This window comes from Poecilia formosa, unplaced genomic scaffold (assembly GCF_000485575.1).
Source record: "Poecilia formosa unplaced genomic scaffold, Poecilia_formosa-5.1.2 Scaffold90, whole genome shotgun sequence".
Lineage (NCBI taxonomy): Eukaryota > Metazoa > Chordata > Actinopteri > Cyprinodontiformes > Poeciliidae > Poecilia > Poecilia formosa.
In genome coordinates, this window is record NW_006800029.1 from 1,689,572 (window position 1) to 1,712,515 (window position 22,944).

The window sequence follows — 22,944 nt, forward strand, 5'->3', positions numbered from 1 at the left end:
TTGACAATTCCCTTTTCAGAAAGTCTGCCCCCAAAAATATGAAATATGAGCACACAATGGGACGGGGGGAAATAACATGAGATTAGCAGAGGTTGAAATGCTGAAAAAAATCGAGATTATTAAATCAAAAATTATTATGCAATTATTTTTGCTGCCCCGTTTTTCACAATCACATCCATATGTTGCAACTCAGTGTGTTAAAATCTGCAGTCATCATTTTAAAATCCTGTTTAAATGAAAAACAGAAAGAAAGAACTAGTGAAACATTCTTTATTGTTTGGACGGATAGCTGCAAACTGTTTGCCCAGACATCAGTTGTGCAAATGTGTGCCTACCACACTGCACCCAAAAAAGATGAAAGACCAAAACTGATCTAACTAATTGAGATTGGCATTTACATTTCATTGATAAAGTATGCAAAAACATTTTGCTCGTACCTTAAATACAATCTAATACAATTGCACCGGTACACAAATAATTTGCATTGATTGGTACGTGTTAATAAAACTATATAAACATAATAATAATGTATACAGTCAAATAAACATTACCTTAAAAACAGAAATCACATTAAATTATTTAGAAAGAATCCAGCCACATAACCTTCAAATTAAGAAAATGCAAATATTCAGTTTCTACAGGATTAGTTTAATTGCACTCATCAAACACTTACTGATATCTAAGACCTGTGGAAATTCATAAAAATATCTTGGTGAAGAGAAGAAAAAAGAACAGAATTTAGTCTGAAATTGGATTTAACAACCTATCAGTGTCATAGTACATCCGTGCAGTATTCACAGCACTTCCCTTTTCCCACATTTTATTGTGTTACAGCCTTATTCCAAATTGTTTTAAATGTATTTCTTTCCTCAAAATTCTACACACAAATATTCCATTATGACAATGTAGAAAAACGTTTTTGAGAGTTTTGCATTTTAAAAAAAAAAAAAAAGAAAACCAAAAAAAAAAATAATTGTCTGAGTCCAGACTTGAATCAGACTGAACATCTCTCCAGAGATCTGAAAATGACTGCACAGACGTCTCCCATCCCACATGATGGAGCTTGAGAAGAACTGCAAAGAATGAGCTCAACTGCCTAAAGATAAGCAGATACTGATTTTAGGCTGTAATCGTTGCAAAAAGCGAATTCACAAAGTATTAAGCAAATGCTGTGAATACTTCAGTAAATGTGACACTACCATAATGGGGTGTGTGTAGGATTTTGAGGAAAGAGATTAAATTGACACAATTTTGGAATAAGGATGTAACATAACAAAGAGTAGAGAAAGTGAAGTTATCTGAATACGTTCCGGGTGCACTCTAATATGTAGCATGGTCCCAAAAAGTCAAAGCAACAGTTCCAGTTCCAGCAGCTTTACCAAGTAACATTGAATCACACTTACATGCCATAGAAAGAGCAGGGGAGCTTGTTAGTTTAGTCTGAGACGCTCCTTCTCAGGTGAGGTGCAGCAAGGATTTGTAACAGGTGTAAACGTTTCCACTAAGCTCTTGGTGCTTATGTGAAATGCAATCACAAAGTAAGCAAAGGTGATTCAAATATGTTATAAATGATGACTTTTTCAAACGAGTGCCTGCAACAAACTGATTATTTTTCCAAAGGAATTTCACTCATAATTCCTGAAAGCCATTTCTAGTGCAAAACACGGGAACTTAAGTAGTAAAAAAAAAAAATAGTTCCCATTTCGCCACCTTTGGACAAATAACTTCACCAACCGCTCATGCTTCTGTTTCACTTTGATTCAATAATGAACTACATTACTGTGTATAATACAAGCAGCTGACTTTTAAGCCATTTCTGGGATGGGTGTACACTGTGCTAGGACGGTCCTTGAGGTTGAGAAAGTAGGTGCGCTATAATCAACATTAAAGTGGATCTACTTTTCAATTTAATATTCTAAAAGAGGGTCAGATTTGTACCATGTTAGTTCTGGGAAACTTGCATGTGTTTCCCCAGTTAGATGATTGCAGAGCGAATTAGCTTGTTGTTTTATTTATTAAGCAGCCTCCTTTCTTCCTCATTAAAAACCACTTGCTCTTACTGTTGCAGTAAGGAAGAAGTAATGCACTAAGGCATGTTGGACATAGTGAGGGCGGAGGCATCAGCGCTGCGGGGATCTTTCACCCCGATGATGAGATCATTGGTTCTCCGTGTTCCCTCCACCAACGAAAGAACGTCCCTCCATTCGACATTGTGCCCTTTTGCCTCCAGCAGCTCCACATCGTCCTTTAAAAACTCAGCTGGAGCAGATAAAGTAAAAGAAAAACAAAAAAACACAACAAGAAGGTTAAGATATTTTTTCTTATGTGGTTCAAATATAACACTCACAAAGGGAGTAGCAATCACAACTTGCTTGGATTGTTTGTACTGCATGTCTCTATGAGGTACTTTACACTGTTGGATACTTTTATGGCAACCCTGCCTTCAAATACGTTAATCTTTTAGAGCGGGAGCATGATCTGAAAATTTCACCAGAAGACCATATGATGACCCATTTTATATTTTCTGGCAAAATATCCTATCTTTTCATTTGAAAGTTCCTGGTATTTTAAATAATCCACATTGTGCAGTCAAACAAGGTTTCCACAGCTTTTGGAAGAGAAACGAGCCCACACCATAACAGATCCCCCACCATACTTTATAGCAGTCTGTGGTGCTATTTTACATACAAATTCCTTGTTTCAAGCCAGATCCACCTGGAATGTCTGAGTGCTAAAAAAGCTGATGTTTGTTCTCAGCTGACCACAATGCGTTCCTCTTACAGTCCCAGTAATGCTGTAAGATTACAGCATTACTGTGTAATCCTGCATGTGATAGGACAGGAAAGACCCGCATATGGAAAGCAGCTAAAAGCTACATACAGGTGTTGCAGTTTTATAACAGTGATGTTTGTTGATATTTTCTTGTCTATGATACCATCCTGCTCTCTGTGCGTAAGGTGGAAAGAAGAATATGGGTTATTGTCCAGCTTACAGAATAGATACATGGGTCTCAGTCTCATGTAAGATCCCAGAAAGCCTAAACATCTGAAAAAGTTAATAAAAGCATTTAAAATTGTTTCAACATTTTTGCTTAGCTGCTGGTATAGACACAGACACTTGGTGTTTTTGTTTGCCAGAGGCAAGCTTCCACTTTACAAAGAGAGTGTATAATAAACTATGCAGATAAAAATAACAATGTGCAGCAGTACATGCTTAGAGCAGGAGAGGTTAATGCTTATGGAGACAAATGAATCATTCTGAACACGTTAAATTGAACTTGACACTTGATCGAAAAGACTCAACTTATTCCTAAATATACATTCTAACTTATGTAGCTTATCCCAATTTGATACCTTCACACTGGCCTAAAGAGTAAGTATCACTATGTTTGTGCCCAACCTGACAGAAGAGGAAAAACTCACCGTCCACCAGGAGTATGTTGTCCTCCAGCTGTGGGTGGAGTCTGCCGTACGCTAAACTGTCACTCATATTTTTGCGCAAAGAGAGAACATTCATAAGTACCTGTGGAGGAATTACATGAACTGTAATAAAACATACATTTTACGAGAGAGCTGCACGTGTAACAGGACTAAAAGGTGAATATTTAACCTGTGTGATGCCGCTGAGGGCCTTCTCTCCGTTGGAGGATCCAACGGCCACATATGTGCCGCACAATCCCACGGCCGGCCTCACCGCTGTGGGCATCAGGAAGGACATGGGTCTTTTTCTAGCCTCAATGAGGTTATGCTGCAACAACAAGGAAAACGTAAAGATAAGAGCTGTAAGATGGTGCAACAAATGATTTAATGAAGAAGTAGGTCAAGCTGAAGGTTATACATACAGGGTTAGGTGATGAACTCAGTGTTTCATTAGGCCACGAAAAATCCAGGATCTGGCTATTTAGAAGAATACCTGACGCAGTCACTATCCTGCTGCCGAATGGTTTATTTAGCGAGCTAAAAGAAAATAAAAGTACAACGTGCTGCAACTTTAATGATTTGTTTTTTCTTGTTTTTTTTTTAAATCAAACTGACAATAAGACATACCTGACGACTGAAACAATGTGGTCATCTGGGCCCATAACCATGACCTGTGCGGCTGCTGCACCGTCCTTCATTGGAAATGATGAAGAGTAATGGTTGACAGAGAAAGCTTGGGAGTCGTTGATCATCTCTCGGAGCTGGGAAGCCTCTGGTTTACTGGAAGACCAAAGGGAAGAGGTTCTGTACTGATGCTTTACTAAGAGAGAGAGAGACTAATCTGGCCTCTTACAAGGTGGATTCATTTGTACCTCAGCATCTTATCAACAATCTCTGAGACCGAATTGTTAAACATAGGGTCTCCCAGCCCACTAGAAAGGGCCAATGCTATCTTCACAGCCTGGGGAGGTTATTGTCAAATAAAACAGAAGAAAACACAAATCAGTCCAGCATATAAAGTGTATATAGAGTGTGTATATATTATTATTATTATTATTATTATTTTATTATTATTTACCTCTGCAATCCAGTGGTAGGTGCTACTTCTGGGGACTTGGTTGGTAATGTTGTAGCCTTCAAGAATATTGAGTGCAGTGATCAATCCAACACCTGCATGTGGGGCTGGGGCGGCCATGATATGATGTCCTTCAAAAACACCAACAGATCACAATATTAAAGACATGATGATATCAAACGCGAACAAATCAAATAATAAAAGGGGCTAAAATATGTAGTTACTAAATAAGATCGGTGTTTGCATTTAATTTGGATTCCTAGACTAAAAACAGGTCACTTCAGGTCCAAAAGAGCATCATTGATACTTCTGCCACAGTCAAGAATGGACATTTAGCTCATTCTAGAATCATCCAGGAAACGCAGAGGAACGGTAGAAACAAGTGTCCATACCAGGTCAAGTGAATATTGTAGTTGAAAGTGTCTCTCCAACTGCTCAGATGGGTAATAAGGAACATTTACCTTGATAGGTTATTTCCACTGGCTGTTGTATGACAGTGCTGTAGTTTCCAAAGTCTTCCTCCGTCAGCACGCCGTCTTTTGCTTTCACCTATTACAAATCTAGAATTAGGTTAAATATGCTTATGTCGCTTGCTTTTACCAAACATATTTCACCAGTTAGAGTTAAACATGTTCTTTCTGTCAAGTTGCAGTAAGAGACAAACATTTCAAGATGCCGACGAGGAACAAGATTTTCCAGTGTTTGCAACTGACTGCACTATGTTATCTATCATCGAGCTAAAGTCTTCTTCCAGTGTGTTAGCGCCTCGCTAATCAAACACACAGCTTAACACCAGGGGGTGTACTTTTAAAGGTCATGTCAGGGTCACTGAATCGGCTGGGTGACAATATCGACTGAGCAGTGGTTTGCTTGTTTCTTATATGCTGATATTTATTCAGCTCTGTGTAGGTCATTTTATTGAAAAGTCAGCTATCAGATCCCACTGTTCAGCAGGGGTTTTATGGGATGGACCAATGGGCCAGAGATCAACAAAAAGAAAGGAAAATGATACATCATTGTACAACAGCTTTTTTTGCATCAAAAATATGTATTCAGCCACCTTTCCATTGATATCGCTTAATTAAGTCGACTGCAACCGACTGCTGTCAGAAGCAATAAGATTACAGAGCTGGGATGCAGAGATCAGCAGTTCAAGTGGGACAATTTGTTTACAACACAACGGTGAGTTAAGCACTCCATAAATCTGGTGTTTATGGGGTAAGAAGAAAGTTATTGTTGAAATAAAGCAACAAGAAGTTCTTTTTGGAGTTTGTCATATGCCATGAAGAGGACACAGCAAACATGGAAAAAAAAAACAGTGCTCTGGTCAGACGAGACCAAAATGAAACTTTCTGGAGTGTTAATGAAGAAAAGTTGTCCTCAAATCATGTGCTCAAGGTTAATCTGCATCTTATTCATCAAAGCTACACAATCAGTGGAGTTATCATTGAATGCCGCCAAAATCTTTAACTTTCGTTAGAGCATGGTGCAACACAACTGTGTGTTATAAATGTGTTAAACTACAGGCTATACAGAAAATTGTATATAATTTTTGTTTATGATATTCCTGTGCAACCAGTAATAACCATATTATCATCATTAATTCCCATTTTGACATTAGTGTTCAATAAAACCAATAAAATGATACAATAAAATGAAGGTACAACTAGACTTTTGATGTCTGCAGAACAAAACTCATCTTGTATGGACACTATGCAAAATTCATGACTGCTAATACATTCAGACAGAAATCAGTCTTCCTTACTGCAGCCACCATGTCCTGTGCCAGCTTCCCACTGTAGAACTCTGATATTCCTTTGTCTGCAACCGCGTCCAAAATGTCTGCTAAATCAAGGCGTCGGGTGAACTGTCCGGAAAGTGGAGCCTGACCGTTGGGGAGGAACAAATCCCGAAATTCATCGGACACGTTCTTATTCTTCACTTTATTCACAGCTTCCGCTGCAAAATAATAAACAAATGAAAGGGAGAGAGAGAGAGAGAGAGAGAGAGAGAGAGAGAAATGAGATTACAGCTAAAGTTTGTGTGCCTTCACTTTATGTTGTTTGAGAGAAACATGGTGCCTTGCTTCTGTCTCCAAAAAAGGAGCAACTGTAAGGACAGTTAGTTGCACCCGGTGTCTGGCATGATAATAATCTATAATTACCCAGATCGTGAGTAACGTTGAATCCATTTCTGGCTACATCTGCTGCCATGGAAACAACATCTTTCCACGGTATCCTAGCAAAACAAAATATTAAGTCAACAAACAACTTAATGGTCATGCTAACAATCCTCAGTTAATCATTTTAAGGTGATTAAGCAAGATAGTATAAAACACTGTTTCACAGCAGAGGCAGCTGGCACGTGATAACACAGCAAGCAACAATTTCACTGCAAAAGCAACAACTTTGCTCCGAAATCACAGCCAGAACTTGTTTTTTTTTAACGTCTGAACATGACAGCTTTAAAAACATATTGTTACAGTTAACTTAACACATAAAAAAAAAACATAGAATAAAAGCTAAATATTTGGTTTTTATTAAAAATAATTTCAACGGAAAAAATGAAATTAATGGAGAAAGCAAAGTATAATGGCTTGTGACAGATTTAATAAATAATTTTAACTGTATAAGGACCTGCCGTAGAGCTGGTGAGCCTGATGCATCCCACTGAGCATCCCTGGGACTCCCACAAGCAACCCTGCCTGAAAAAAATTAAACAACACGTTAGAGGCAGCAGAAAGCAACTTCTGACCTTCATCTCTCACTTCTAGCAGGCTGACATGAAGAAAGACGTACTTTAAGGTCGAGGTTTGCGAGCAGCATGTTCTCCTGAATGGCAGATGGTGCCGTCTCTCTGAAGTCAATCACTCTGGTCTCATTCTTACGAATGTTGTGCACCAACATAACGCCACCGCTACACATCAAAAGAGCACAACGCAGAGGTTCAAGCAAGACAGAGGCAAATATAAAACATGTGATGGACTAATAAAAAGCAGTGCTGGTTGTATAATTATTGTTTCTAAACATACAATTTTGGCCTCATACATGCTATGTCCACTGCATGCCTTGTGGCGAAGTAGTACAAACAAGGCTTCTTATGTTGTTCTTTCAACAGTGGCTTTATTTTTGCCATTCTTCAATGATGAAGGCCAGATCTGTGGAGTGCTTGACTAACAACTGTCCAATCGACAAATTCTCTCACCTGAGCTGTAAATCTCCGCAGCTTAGCTCAGCTTTATCATTGGCCCCTTGGCCGCTTCTCTGATTAATGCTCTCCTTCCCTGACAGTCAGTTTAGGCTGGATGGTACGTTTGCAGTCTCTTCCTATACTCAGATGATGGACTGCAAGTCACTCAGTTAGATATGAAAAGCTTGTTATAATGTTTTATAGCCTGAGTGTTCTTTAAACCTCGCCAAAACTTTGTTTGTGGTCTTTCTGTGTTGTTCCTTAATCTTCATGTTGCTGGGTTTTTTTTGTTTTTTTTTTACTGTTAAAGTTTAAGTAACTCACCCTCCAATGCCAGAGGTGTGAGGGTGTACAATTCCCAAACAGAGAGCAGCAGCGATGGCAGCATCCACACTGGACCCCTGCTTCCCCAAAACCTCAAACCCCAGAGACGTACACTGAGCTACATCTGTCACCACCGCTCCCTGGTTAAAGACCTGAAAACATAAAAAGACAACAGAAGGAAGCGTATTCATCACACCTTTATTATGAAATGGCTTATACGGGTGTAGACGAGCAGATACACAGCGTAATCTCTTAATTATTAACTTGAGAGAAACAGAAGTGATGCAACGCTGTTGGCATTAAATGAGCAGGAAGCAGCAATAGGCCAGTACCTGTGGATCGCCAAAGTAGATCTGCATGATGAGGGCAACAGTGACCCCGGTAGCGAAGGTGAGACAGGCCGTGATTATGACCGTCAGCCCGTCCCGCTGACAGGCGCAGTCCTCTGTGAAAGGGTCGACGGTGGTCTCCCGCAGCGAGGCGACATCCTGGCCGGCCAAGTCTGAGGCTGAGGACGGGAGACGCTGCAGGCGAGCCGACTTCAGAAACAGATCTGGGTCTGGGGATGAGTAATGCGTAAATGAAAAGCAGTGATAAGTGAGAAAAGAAGAGGACGCAGTGTTTCACAAAAAAAAAACAAAAAAAAACTGGTGTTAGATTTCACTTCTAAATTACGACTACATATAGTGAAACTAGAACTAACTGAACATGTGTGAGTGATTTATTACAGTGGTACCAACCACAGACTTAAATGAACAAGCAAGATAAGCTCAGCTAGGAAGTATTTTGCATAATGATTCCTGACTTGACTTCCTGTGTCCTACCTGTGTCTTGCTCGCTCAGGACGTTGTCATCATCTTTGCGGGATTTCAGGGTGTTTTCTCCAGACGTCACATCATCCTCCGGCAGCCGGGGGAAGCTGGTGATGCTCATGTAGTCCACCGGAGAGTAGGCGCTCCCCAAGGTTGTCTCCTGGTTGGCATCCTTGTCCACCCCACTTCCACCAGGATAGGCTGCCACAGCTTCTGGAGCAGGGTTGTGCATGACTTGCAGTGGATCTTGTGCTGACTCTTTTTTCTAAATTCTTGAATTAGGCCAAGAAATACATATTTGTAAAAAAAATAAAAATAAAAGAAAAAGGTAATGAGAAATTTATGGATTTTCTCTTTTGAGGGACTGCAAATCCGGAACCTGCAGCTTCTTTAAATTGTCATGATATCCCAATCCTGCAGGGATTTGAGGTTTTAAGTGTGATTGTGGCACATCTAAGATCACTGCAGCCGGGTATAATTGGGAAACGTTTCATTAGGCCGAAGCAGCCGTGTGTAGCTCCAATGATGGTGATTTTCCTTCCACCTGAAGATAAAAAAAACAAACATGCAGATTGACTGACTAGTTTTAGATGAGCAGCTTCCTTGATACAACTACGATGAGCTTGCGTCATAAAGGATTTAATAAAACACATTAACGCCTAAAGCTAATGTTTGCACATAGGACATTATGTTTCCTGGAAGAGACAAGTAAAAAACGAGTTTGTTATTAATAGAAACAGCAGCATCATTACCTGTTAAAACTCCGAGGTTAAATTCGTGCGCTGTTTATTTACCGCGCTGCTACAAGCTAACTCATCTTTCACTGCTTCTAAGAGGATCGGTGTGAGGCAATAATACTTACCCTTGTCGTAAAATACATGTTGTTCAATACACCCATTCCTTGGCGGTGTTTTTCTTTATTATTATTTTTTAGGTTTTTATGCGAAGCCGATGAGGAGGAAGGACGGAGTCATCCCAGCGACCGAATCCCTCCCCGCAGACAGACAGCAGCCGCAGCTCGACGCTGAAGTTCACTTCCTATTGATGTCGGACAACCGGTAGGACTTGTTAGAGGATAATTATCGGAATTTGAACACCCAGTTTTAAATATACATTTGAGTGTAACTAAAAGGTAAAATTGGATACCTTTAATAATTGCCAGGCGAAAAAATAGCCAAAGGGCTCCGGTCGTCTTCTTTATACCAACGTCAGACTTACTTCAGTGGAAAAGAGCTCTAGGCCTTGAAGGTTCACTGAAATCTGTTTCTGAAAAACATAAATCCCCCGCCTTTTCGCCTATCTACATCATTGCAATAACAAGAGGGGGAACTCTCTTTTCGCGATTCCTGGACTTGCTGCCTCGGAGTATGGGTTAACTGGCTGGAGTGGATAAGCACGTCATAGCAGGTGCATAAACCTGCTCAGCCTTAAACCCTCCCTTTATTTGTTGTCTTCTTCTCCCTCACCTGAGAAAAGAATGAAAAAGTCTCAGATGTCGGTCTACTGTTACTTTTTCTCTCTCTTTTTATTATTTGTTCCCCAAGGGGAAAACAAAATGAGAAAAAATTTAAATAAAAACAGGTAGCAGCTATATTAATAGTTGGTTTTTGATATGGGCAAAAGGGCTTTTTGCCCAGGACAACACCCCAACCTAGGGCGCTGTGACACACTGACAAAGTGACTTGCTGTGAAGTTCATGACCGGTGAGGCTCTGACTCCTCTGGAACCCGACGTACACATAAATAATCTCCAAAATACAAGCTTATATTTCCGTTTTAATCTTAATTGGGAGACACAGATGTCATTCAAGGTCTCAACGCAGGGCTTAAATCATTTAAATACAAAAAAAAAAAAGACATGCAAGTCTGTTTTTATGTAAGGTACAGACATTTCTGAAAGCTTATGTGAAGATACTGTGTCTGCATAATATCATCACTTTTCTCCATACATTATGGCAGTATTATTATATTACTATATACTCATTTGCACTCCCATTTAAATTACTTTTTATTCAAATTTCAAAAATGTCTTTATCTAGCTCTTGGTTTTTCTCGAAACATTTTACATTTTAAAAGCACACTTGTGACAGAGCGCCTCTCCCTCCATCTCCCTTCATGTTTTATTTTACTTTTACTTTGCTTTATTAGCTTTGTGCAGGGAAGCAGAAGGAGGAACTCCACTATGGTGCTGTTAATGCAACTGCCCCTGGCCACATTATGACATTAAACCTGAGACTGACAAAAAATATCACCGTTACTGCCAAAAAGAAATCATGGAGACTTGTGCCGTTCCTTTTGGGTGTTTATTTTTAGCATAATTGTGTGTGTTTTCATGATTGCTGTATTGAGTTTCTTGTGCACACTATTTTAAGTCAGTGTTACACACAAGAACACAACGCCCAGACCTACAGACAATATTTACACTTGATCGCCACACCCGTCTGTTCACATAATGTGGATTCATTCCTGAACCGTTTCTTCACCTTGTTGTCTCCAACAATATAAGCTGAACCAGCCCTTGATCGTTAGGGTGCGTAAAATAAAGTTTGAATTTTATCTAATAAGTTAAAACATATAAATGAAGATACCTGTTTTCTTTAACAATATATATATATATTTTTATGTCAAATTGTTTATTCATTATTACAACAACTAATGTATCACTTCCTGCATTTGGTGATGTTTAATTACGTTCATAGGTTAATCAATGTCAGAGTCAGACTTAAAATAATGACACAGAATTCAGGTCTTAACCTGAGTATTTATTCTTGTTGTTACTGTTGTTGTTCAGTTTCTTTTTTTTTTTTTAAATATATGTATATATATTTTTATTGGAGAGTGTCTGAATGAATGCTGAAAAATCCCCATCCGTTGATTCGTTTTTTTTGTGTGTTTTTTTTTTTTTTGCATAGATCTCGTCTGTCAGAGGATGACTTGTCCAAGGATGGGGAATCAATACATCACAAAAACCATGCAGAAACAGTGAAAAGGCACAATCACCATAAATATCAGATACACCAAATTTCAAATGTTTATAGGTTTATCTTTTCTTTTTAATGAATGAGGGAGGGATTGTACCAACTCAGGTGTAATATGGACAAATCCTCCCGAGTATTTTTAAGCTGCCATTATTTTCAGGGCACAACATAATACAGGAAATCACCTCCCGGACATTCAACGCCTTTTGTTTGAAACACCCATATTGTTAAACAACTTCTAATAGCTATGTGGGAAAATACGAGCATGTCCATGTTTTTTTTTCCTTTAATGCAGTACATTTCTTTTTATATATAAGACTATTTGTCTTTTGCCTCTTTTTGTCCACATCCCTCACATCCATCCACAACCAATTTCTGAGAACTTTCACGCAAAGCATAACACCTTAATGATAATCAGACACAACATACAGAAAACATGTTTCATTTTTGAGTGAGGAGGGGGGGGGGAGAGAGAAAAGGATTCAAAACAGAAAACATTTTCCAGCTGCAGAGTCATCTGTGGTGGTTTTGCACACTTACTCACACTTGTGATCTTTCACTTTTTTATTTGCAACAGATGAACATTATCTACCTCTCAGGCACAGAATAGTGCTAGAATACTGTGGATGTCATTAAAGACAGCACTATATGTTGTGTGTGTAGGTGTGTGTGTGTGTGTGTGTGTGATGAGCTCAACACCTCATATGCTCTGCATTATTGAGGATATAAATGATTACATAATATTTATCTTCAAAGCAAACAAAAAAAATGTAGTATTCATTTTTTTAATATTTTGAGTGCAAAGACTTTTTCATTCATAGGATCACGGCCACAAGAGAAAACAAAAAAGATACATCAGGAAAAAAAAAATCATATAATGTCACTCATTCAAGCAAAACATCAAAACAACAATCAGAAATGAATCCACAGACAATCTTTCTGTTGAACTTGAACTCCTGCAGCGATGTATCCACACTATGAAATCGTTGCTGTGTGACGTCGTTACCATTCATGCAGCAGGTGCTGTGCGACACTGCCCTCTAGAGGCCAGGGTTTGCCTGTGGCACATTAGCTGAGTGTAGTGATGTTTTGGGTGTTATTCTGAGACCATTTGCAGCCTCATCGACCCTCAGTCCCCACCGGACGCTACGTTCAGAGGAATTGACATCTACAACGGAGAGTTGTAAGTTGTTTTCTAATATTTACAAGAAAAATAAATGACCAACACTTTTTTTTTTCATAATTAGTATTTTCCCCCATATAGGAAAGGTTCTAGCATTTAGCGTGCCAGTACACCTTCTCACACATCAGGATCAGAAACAAAAAAAAAAGTTTCACAAAAGTAAAAACAGAAAGAAAAAAAAACAAAACAAGCACACAGCAAACTGCTAAAACTTTTACCCACACGATATCTGACAGTGCAAACTTACATCCATGTCTTAAAATAATTTACAAACATTAGTATACACTTCAGCACCATTGTTTAATATTGTTGAATACATATCAGTAAGCGAGATCGTAAAAGTGGACGATGTTAGAGCTGGATGTGCAAGCAACAAAAAGGGCTGGACATTTACGGAGTGGTTGATGAACCGATGCAAGGTTTTTGCTGTCCGGCATTAAGAAAGGTGTTGTTTCTTTTTCTCCTATAATACAGTGCCTTGCAGGATTATTCATACACCTTGAACTTTTTCACATTTTGTCACATGACCACCACAAACTTCAATATGTTCAATTGGAATTTTTATGGGACCAACCAAATTAGGGTATGCTTGTGAAGACTAATCTTTATGGAAAAATGGTTACAATGTTGAATTGTTAAGAGAAAACCATAACAGATCTTGTTTGTCTAGTTTGTCTAGGTTGCTAAAAAACACTGCAAATGTGTGGAAAAAGTGTGCTGGTCAGATGAGACTAAAGTGTAAATATTTTGGCTTACATACAAAATCTTGTGGGTGGCAGGAAATGAACAAGAACACAGCATTCCCACCGTGAAACATGGAGGTGGCAACATCATGCTGTGGAGTTGCTTTTCTTTAGCAGAACAAGGAAACCGGACAGAGGTCATTGGTAGACGGATGCAGCTAAATAGGACAATCCTAACCTTTAAGATTCTGCAATGGACTTGAAATAGAGGCAGGGATTCACCTTCCAGCAGAACAACAACCCTAAATACACAGCTACCAGGGAATGGTTTAGAGTGAAGCCCTTTCATGTGTTGGAATGGCCCAGTTAAAGCTCAGACCAACAGAGAAAATGTAACAAAGCTTGAAAACAGATGTTCATAGACCCTCTGCATCCAGGCTTACTCTGCATGAGATATTTTGCAAAGACAAATGGGCAGAAATGTATGTTATTTACATGTCCAAAACTGGTAGAAATGACTTGCAGCTGTTAACTGCTACAAAAGGTGGTTCTATCATTGGCTCAGAAGGAGCAAGTGCAAGCCACACATTTCAGGTTTTCTACTTGTACAAGTTTTCTTCTTCTTCAAAATTATTCTCCACTTGTTGTTGGTCTTTCACATAAGCTTGTAGTGGTAATGTGACAAATTGTGAAAAAAAAATCAAAGGCTTTAAGCCTTTTTGCAAGGCACTGTAGACCTTTCAGTAGGTTATTGTAAAAAAAACAAAAAAACTATAATTACATAGTTAATTTAAGTTCACAGCACATATTGTTGTTAAACATGGCTGGGCAAAAGACATATCTCCAAGGAGAATTAATATGTTAACTTTAAAAGCCAAATCTTTCCGTCTGACTGCAGGAACAGTTTTATTTTCTCTCTTGGTGGAAATTTGCAAAAGAGACTTCAGATAATATAAGATGAAATCCATGTTATGAAAACAAAATAAAGAGTTGCCTTCGATACCGCTTTCCACCTACCATGTCTTGCTATAACCTTGTAACCCAAATCTGAGCCCCAAATCTCTGAATTTTCACTGGCTGCTCTGAGGGTTACACCACATTTTTTAAAAACCATATACTGAGGGATTCATTTTACTCTTTAGTCTGTTTTGCACATACTCTCACCGTCTCCTACATGCTGTGGCCTTCTTCACGAGGCAGAGAAGAGAATCAATTATTTCCTCTGGCAACACACTTGTTTTTAGTAAAGCAACTTTGCAGAGAAACCAACTTGTGTCGATTTTTCTCTCCTTCTGGCCAAACGGTATTTTCTTTGACCTTTTGTAAGCAAAGCTAACCAAATTAAAATCATGATCATGTTTGTTTTTATAGATCTGCTATGAAGAGTGTTCCTCCAGTCAGAGTATGAAAGACAGGGCTGTTTCAGTCTTATTTTATTTTCTATGATGGTTACACAGTATTATGGTTTTAAATGAAGAAAAATAAAACTCATATGTCTTTAGAAAGACATATAAATCAATAAAACTCAACTATTGCCATTTTGAGAAATTATAACTGGATAAAGCTTGAAAACGTACTTATTTTTTTTTTGTTTTTTTGTTGTTTATTCTGGAGGACAATAAGGGGGTAATCATAACGTCTACAAAGATCTACATTTAGCAACTGCTTTCTAACTGCAGATTGGATGAAAAATGACCAAGATGAGTCAGACTGTGACTCATCCTGATGTAATGTATGGAAATGGAAGCTAAAAATGCTGTGGGTGGACACATGTTGACTGTGTTGGGTTCTGCACAACGAATACCTCCAGACATAAACGAAGCCCCCCGTTTTTGATGGTAACCTCAGTGACAGAAGTTGCGCTTGCTGGGCTGGTGAAGGAAGGTGTTTCTGGCGTGCGAAGCGTGACGAGGGACCTGCTCCCTCACACGGTTTTGGCGTTGGATGTGGCTGCGGCTCAGATGGCGGCGCTCCATGCGAGCCTTGTAACGCTGGACCCTGGCCACTTGGGTGACCTTGGCCAAAGCCCCGGCCTGGGCAGCCGCTCCACGGCTCACCCTGGTGGGCATAGTGCTGCGGGTGGCTGGGGGAGCTGCTGGTTCAGTCACTCTGCTGCAAATAGGAGAAAAAAAACAAACAAACAAAAAAAAAAAAAAAACAGCACGACTCTTATTAGTTACAAAAGAAGGTGAAGATGAGATATAGTGTGAATAAAAATTTCTCACCTCGCACTGCTTGCCAGGCTGACAATGCTCTCCTCCCCCACCACAGACAGGTTGCTGCTGGAGAGCATGGACAGGTTGTTGGGGGAGACATACACAGACATGCTGGGGTGCTCTATGAGCAGGTCCTCCATGGGGCTGGTCTCTGCCGTGGCTCCCTCTGCAGTGAAACAGGGGGGAGGGGTGACAAACCAGCTCTCATCCATGCAGCCTCTCTCTGATCCTGACCTACTGGCACCCCCACTCTCCCCGCACTCACTCCCAGAGCCTGGAGACATTGACGGGGTGGAGGAGGGCGTGGACAGTCTGGCCCGTCTCGGGAGGCTCACGGGTGTGGTGGCACCTAAGTGTGGTGGACTAGCATTGGGACAAGACAGGGGCTCCGAAGGTGCTGCTGGACCCCGTGTCTGACCTTTATGTGGCCTGCGACGCTTATGAGGTGGACGGGGCATGGAGGCTGGGCATTCAGTCCTTGTTTGCGTGTTTTGGTGATCTGCTAGTTTACTGTCGGGTGATGCTTGTGCAGTCAGTGGGGTTCCCACATCATCCTCTACCTGCATCATGCAGTCAGAGTCTTTTAAGGACATGGCACAGATGAGATCGGGAACGGGAAGGCCAATGAAGGCAGGAGGATGATTTTGCAAAAATGTTTTTTTTTTTTTTTTTTTTTGCATATGTGGCAAAAAAAAAAGGGTTTGTTTTTTTTTTCCAAAAGGCCGTGCGGGATGTGGAGGATAATTTTAGAGGGACCACATACGCACGCGCACACATACCGATGTGAGATATATAAGGGTGTTTAAACAAAATTTAGAAGAGGGGGGAAAAGAAGGGGTAAGGAAACACAAAACATAAAGGAGTCACATTGTTAGTTGTGTTGACCCTCTGAGGTTGTAATGATGTCAGTGACATAATGTTTTGATTCTGCTGAGAGGTACTTTTGATGAACTCTGGGTCAGGTAGCCCCTTCTCCATTTTGTACCCACATGTTGCCATTTCATATCTTTAAACAAACTGATTGTTTCCCACAAATAATTACATCAAAATTTATTTTCCTCCCATGTTACGTGTCTTAAGTATGGAAAAAGATATTATGCTAATACCTCGTCTAAGCATCATTTAAAACTCAGTACCAGTCCATTTTTGTTATTTATTAGTCAATTAAAATAGCGTGATGAAAACATTACTCTTGATTTCCATGGATTGTTGTCCTAATACTCAGTTTGAGTGAACTGTCTAATGAAATATGTCATATTTGCACCCCAGATCAAATCAAAATAACTGAGTGACCTCATGATTATTTACAAACTATTTATCACAGACACATAATTGCATCTTCTTACTGTAATCTAAGAGCAGAAGATAGAAAATTACTTTGAAGCACATGTGATGCTTTGCCTAGGTTGGCATGCACTGATGCATGACTGGTATGACACGTCATGTTTCTAACGGTTCATTTTTCACCCCCAAACGTCAGGCAGAAATGGACCAAAACTGCAAAGGCATAAAATGGCAAAGGGACAAAATGATCAGCACGACTTTTGGAGTGCCGATATATACTTGGCTCGATTAAAGGTACCAAATCAAGCTTTCTTTTTGCAGTCGTTGTGTCTGTCAAGATCCCACCATGAACAAAAAAGTGGACGAAGCTGAATGTTCCTGTGCTTTCATCTGCAGAGACAGCGCTGGTGTCATGGCAGCCATGTAGAGGTACGCCATGCCCAGACTGATTCTACACCGTACTCCATCGTCCCCATTTACCTTTCAGATTTTAACCGCATTATGTAATGGCAAGGAAGAAGTGAATATTTCTTACTTCATAACACACAAATTAATTGCACCATCAGACATAACATTGTGATCACCGCCCCAGTCGTGAGTTGGATCCCTGAAAGGTTCCTGTGGCATCTGGCACTGGATGTTAGCAGGTTCATAAGCTGTGAGGCGGGGCCTCCAGAGACTGGACTTTAATGTCCAGTACATCCCACGGATTCACCATTGGATGTAGATCAGGGGGAATTCTCTTCAAACGACTCCTGGCCTATTTCTGCTTTCTGGATGGGAGTATTATCTTGCTGAAAGACAACCCCACTGTCAGGAAATATTGTTTTCACCCTAACTGGTCTGCACCTATGCAGCTCCCTAAATACCAATTTGAGATGCGACTGAAGCTACAGTCTGTCTGATTTGAGTCTTAGCTCCCCATGTTCTGGTTCACCACTACAGTACTTCTTCCTTTAACCTTTATGACTGATCTGCAGACTGGGGGACACCAATTAGGTGCAGGAGATTCTCTGCCGTAGCTGTCTATTACAAACTTCTCCTTGTCAAACTAAAATCCCTACATCCATTAACACACACTTCTATAAGATGACAATCTGTGTTATTCACTTCACTTTTAGTGGTCATAATTTTATGCCTGACCGGTGTATTTTCTAATGTGATGTTAAAAAAAAAAAAAACAGATTTCCCCCACCACTCCATCCCTGAACTCTTGGACTCACCAGCCAGGTTGACGAGCATCCATCCCTCTTCGTCTGCCTCAGTCACACAGGGATTGGGTCCCTTCAGATCAGCTGCCACCTCTTCCACATCGCCGAACAACAGGTTGCTAAGACGCTGAAACATTTCTGCTTGTGTCGTCAAGTTTTGATGCCTGTGATGTGCTATATGCTCTCCCACAAAGAAAATTTATGCAGTAGCTGCCTTTTCTTTTTTGTAGTTGTTGTGTAATGCTGTTTGTCTGCCTGATGTTCTTGTTTCCACTTAAAGCCCTGTGCTTGATCTTGAAATTGACAAATCAAGGCAGGAGGGACTTTTGTAGTGCAAATGTAAGGTTTCACTTGGTTTGGAACAAAGGCCTGGGGAGAAGGAGAGAGACAAATTAAAAAATATTGTTAGTTTGATAAAAGCCAGTGAGTTTTCAAAATATGGTTGTAGCAAAAACAAAAAAGGTGCTTAATGTTCATTAAGTTCATGAGGTGGAAGCTAATCTTACATTCAGAATCATTAAAGGTTGACACACAGGCAGAAAGCCCTGTGTGTTTTAAAATAAAACATGTATTTGAAAGTGCATCAGTAAAGTGCATCATCATTGTAACTGTGAAAGTTAGCTAAATGTAGATTAAAAGCATTTTTAAATGTCCTGGGAAATTCAAATCTTCCCCTTTGCCTCCACAACAGAATAAACATCCGTCCATCATCTAACACTGGTCTCACAGGGGATAGTGCCTATATACAGCAGTCAACAAGTGAGAGGTCAGGTACACACTGGACATGTCGCCAGTCCATCACAGGACAAACAGCTATGCACACACACACACACACACACACACGCACACACGCACACACACACGCACACACACATGCACATGCACACACCTAGGAAGACCGATTTAACATTTACGAAAAACAGAGAACCTACACATCCACAGGGAGACCATGGAAACTCCAAACAGAAAGACTCAGACCCATTTGAACTCATGAACTTCTTGCTGCAAAGCAATAGTGCTACCAACTGTGTCACTGTGCAGCCCCAATAATAAACACACTTACACTATATCAGTTGACACAGTCAATTTTAAAAATAAACTTTTCATAACAAAATGCCCCAGGATGATTTACTGGACTTGATTCCCTACTAGGGTTATCTGATGATTCTATTCGTATGCAACTATCAACTTTATTAGGTTTGATTTAAAATGGAAATGTTAATGTACTTGTTGCCATCAAGTACATTAACATATCTGTGAAGAAAATATGTAAGAAAAGTGATTTATGAACATAGAAATGATTCATTAAGTAAAGAGCAGAATGACAATGACTAAACCTCTCTCCCCCAATAGATCTAGACAACCAGTCAGCAGTTTCAGAACAGATGGACAAGCCAGAGAAAAGAAGGGTGAAAGAAGGTAACACAAAAGAGACTCGTGCACAGTGACTGTATCCATGCATGCAAATAAAACCAGAAATGCAGCAACAACAGCTGAGGCAAAGGACAAGTGCCTCACCTGCATGTGAACATGATGATGTAATACAGAGCAATGTTTAAACAGTTTGCCCTGTCAACCTTTGCAAGTTCAAAGGGCATATTTTATGTACTTAAACCGAGTGACTGTAGGTGAAACAAATACCACACCTGGTCCCCATGCAGAGCACTGACACACTTTATATAATTTTTAGATTTGGGGTTATTTGACAGCATGTAAGTTAACTCAGTTTTGGCATTCCTTACTAATGTATTGTAATCAAGAGATATAATTCAATTATAGCTTCTTTTGGATACATATTCTTAGTAATATTGTTTGTGTCCCAAATAATTTAATAATAAAGTTTGCTGTCAATAGATACACATATATGCATGGCTGCCACTTGTTACAAAGCATACTCTTATATAGCTTTGTCTAATTTCTACAAAAAAAAAAACAAAAAAAACACACGCACACACACTACACAACCTTTCAAAGTGAGAAGACTCTGGTCTGCTTTGCCTGAGGTTAAAACACAATCTGCATGTTGTACATGATGCAGATTGTACAACAATCAAGGGTAAATAAAACTTTTTTTTATTTACCCTGTTTTGGCAGTGTATCCTTTTTCAGTCTTTTAGGAGTTTCTAAATGTGAACTTACTGGTATCTCATTAGTTATTGATATATGATATATGAATATATCTCTAAAAATGAGACTGTGTTTTTATAAGGATCATTAGAGAACACCCCCCCCCCCAAAAAAAACAAACAAACAAAAAAAAAAAAAACAAAACAAAACAAAAACAAATGTAAGGATTGCTTTAAAATCAGTGGCAGACAATCTTGATCTTGATGCGTGTCTAATGGCAATTATGACCATCGCCCATACCCAACTTCCAATGTATTGCAAAATGCATATAACAGAAATTTGTGTGAGAAGGGCAACAAAACTAGCTGTAGCTCAGGGCCCTGGCTTTGCCCTCAGGTCTATAGGGAGAAGCAAAAGCTAGTGATAAAAGCAGTATAGTTACACAAGCAGTATAGTTACACAAAATTTACAATATACATATCTTATGTATTAAATGTATAAATATCTTCAATTGAGACTTCCTCTAAGAGGGAGGAGAGAAAAGAGCGCGATGGGCGGAGATCTGGAGAATGAAAACAAGAACCCTCTGACGTCACGTTGCGTCACGGACGCTGACGCTGAAGCTCCAGCCCATTTTGCGACCAAAGGCGAAAAAAAAAAAAAGGTTTTAACAGCAAACATATCGAAATAAAAGATCATGTATTATGAAACATATTCTGCTGTCCGTGTCTAGTCCGTATTTTGAAACGGAAAAGTCGTTTCCTGCCTGTCGATGGATCCCGTGAGAACCGCGCTTATGTAAAGATTACGCTGCCAGCAGCACTAATATTTACACGGAAAATGACAAAGACACCCGCGATGTTTATAAGGTAAATAAAACAGCTTCAGCTTCGTTGCGTGAAGCAGGAAGATAGCGCGACTCCCTCGGTGTGAGCTGGTGGTATTCAGGTTAAACATGAATTATCCGTATAAGCTCTACAGCTGAAGGGTCACAGCAATGACAGCTGTGCCTGCTCGCAAGACATCAACTGGATCAGGCTCCGGTAGCACAAAAGACCGGCGTTTACACTGAATAACTTAGGATTTTATGCAAAATAAATGAACCCTGAAGGTGTTCCTTGACAAAAAAAAAAAAAAAAAAAAAAAAAAAAAAAAAAAAAAAAAGAGGCTGAAAAGATGTCAACATCCGCCATCGACCCACATCAGGATTTTGGTGCAGTTTGCAAAACAACGGCTGCTGGCATATATTCAGACAGGCAGGAGTCCTTTTTTTTCATAGTAACATATGGTGGCAAATCGGCCTTCTTACGCATCTTATTCTGCACCTCCATACTGCCTTCGCATTTATTCATGTCCTAATAATAGATCATCACAGATAGAATACACTGCGGACAGAAATAGCCTACAGTATGGGTCACAAAGACAAATACGTTATAACTGAATGTCACATTATTCAATAACCAGGAAATGGGCTTAATAAATGCCCCCAAAACCAGGATAACAAGAGGCTGGCCGGCAAATTTGTTATTTGAGATCTACAGGCAAGACACAAAAGACTAAACTGAAAATAAACAAAAATGAAAACATACATACCTGCCTTTGAGTTCAAGTTGTAAACGAGGTGTCAAAACACAGTAGAAACGACAACTCTTAAAGCACAGCTTTAGATATAGCCTTTACGTGAGGTAGTTGGAGCACTAATATACAAAAATAAAAGGCTTTCTTCTTAGAAGAAGGGCTTCGTGTAAAAAAAAAAAAAAAATTACACTGTTTTCAGATCATAACATCTGCAGCTACTTCCTCCTCCCCTCTTTTTTTTTTTGTTTCCTTCGCTGCAGATTTTCCTGTTTATTGCTGCCTTCCAGCTGATCCTCGGATCAGAATGTAGAAACGTACAAAACAGCTGATTGTGAGATCACAATGTGTCGGCCACGCCTTTCGCACGCCTCCCAGACGGCGAGGCAGCCAATCAGAATATTACACCCTATAGCAGCCGAGTCCTCTAAGCAACAGGGATAGGTGGGGGCTGGGCAGGAGGGAGCTGTCAGCCTGAACCCAGATGGAAATGGAGACTGATCCCTGATCAGCTTCTGCTTTCCAGCAGCTCTGTTGTTGTGAAGCGGGGCTGGGGGAGGGTAAACTGATCCAGGGCCTGCTCAGGGAGCAGATGAAGATGTGCAAAGTAAAGTTATTAAAGTGATATTTTAGTCAAACTAATTCCCCTGAAGTAATCATAGTAGTCATTGTATGTATATATATAAAAAACACTTCACTCTATATTCATGCTATTCGTATTTATTTCTTTAATTTTTTGCAAATTCATAGCTAACGCTGGGTTACCTAATCCTATTTGCATGTTCTCATCTGACACCACACTGATCAAGCTGATCATTAACTGCAAGAAATAAGCCTCAAATATTCAAATGAGTAAACAGCCACAGTGCAGACAGCACCAAGGTTCTCCTTTTTTTCAATGATGCTGCTGGAATTTTATTTATGTAAAT

At 39.7% G+C, this 22,944-nt stretch overlaps 2 protein-coding genes across 5 annotated transcripts; both read right to left on the reverse strand.

Annotated features, from left to right (window-relative positions):
- Positions 1 to 256: 256 nt before the first annotated feature.
- Positions 257 to 10,264, reverse strand: ggt7 (gamma-glutamyltransferase 7). 2 transcript variants are annotated; one of them, XM_007557678.2, is made up of 18 exons: positions 9,966 to 10,264; positions 9,682 to 9,857; positions 9,199 to 9,363; positions 8,832 to 9,091; positions 8,340 to 8,566; positions 8,008 to 8,159; positions 7,293 to 7,410; positions 7,131 to 7,198; positions 6,659 to 6,732; positions 6,260 to 6,453; positions 4,956 to 5,043; positions 4,498 to 4,625; positions 4,292 to 4,380; positions 4,047 to 4,199; positions 3,842 to 3,956; positions 3,610 to 3,747; positions 3,423 to 3,522; positions 257 to 2,259 (listed from the first exon to the last, which is right to left on the reverse strand). In XM_007557678.2, the coding sequence occupies exons 4-18, from the start codon at positions 9,049 to 9,051 to the stop codon at positions 2,087 to 2,089; spliced, it is 2,037 nt and encodes a 678-aa protein (XP_007557740.1). In that variant the 5' UTR covers positions 9,052 to 9,091; positions 9,199 to 9,363; positions 9,682 to 9,857; positions 9,966 to 10,264; the 3' UTR covers positions 257 to 2,086. The 2 variants fall into 2 exon arrangements, with proteins under 2 accessions (XP_007557740.1, XP_007557739.1); XM_007557677.2 differs by having other exon boundaries at positions 8,832 to 9,363.
- A 4,463-nt stretch (positions 10,265 to 14,727) lies between these two features.
- On the reverse strand, positions 14,728 to 22,343 carry tp53inp2b (tumor protein p53 inducible nuclear protein 2b). Of its 3 annotated transcripts, XM_016674133.1 has the most exons (5): positions 22,034 to 22,343; positions 18,386 to 18,742; positions 16,144 to 16,458; positions 15,888 to 16,044; positions 14,728 to 15,774 (listed from the first exon to the last, which is right to left on the reverse strand). In XM_016674133.1, exons 2-5 carry the CDS (start codon positions 18,507 to 18,509, stop codon positions 15,507 to 15,509), a joined length of 864 nt encoding a protein of 287 aa, XP_016529619.1. In that variant the 5' UTR covers positions 18,510 to 18,742; positions 22,034 to 22,343; the 3' UTR covers positions 14,728 to 15,506. The 3 variants fall into 3 exon arrangements, with proteins under 3 accessions (XP_016529619.1, XP_007557745.1, XP_007557747.1); XM_007557683.2 differs by having other exon boundaries at positions 15,888 to 16,458; XM_007557685.2 differs by lacking the exon at positions 16,144 to 16,458 and having other exon boundaries at positions 22,034 to 22,339.
- Positions 22,344 to 22,944: the final 601 nt, after the last annotated feature.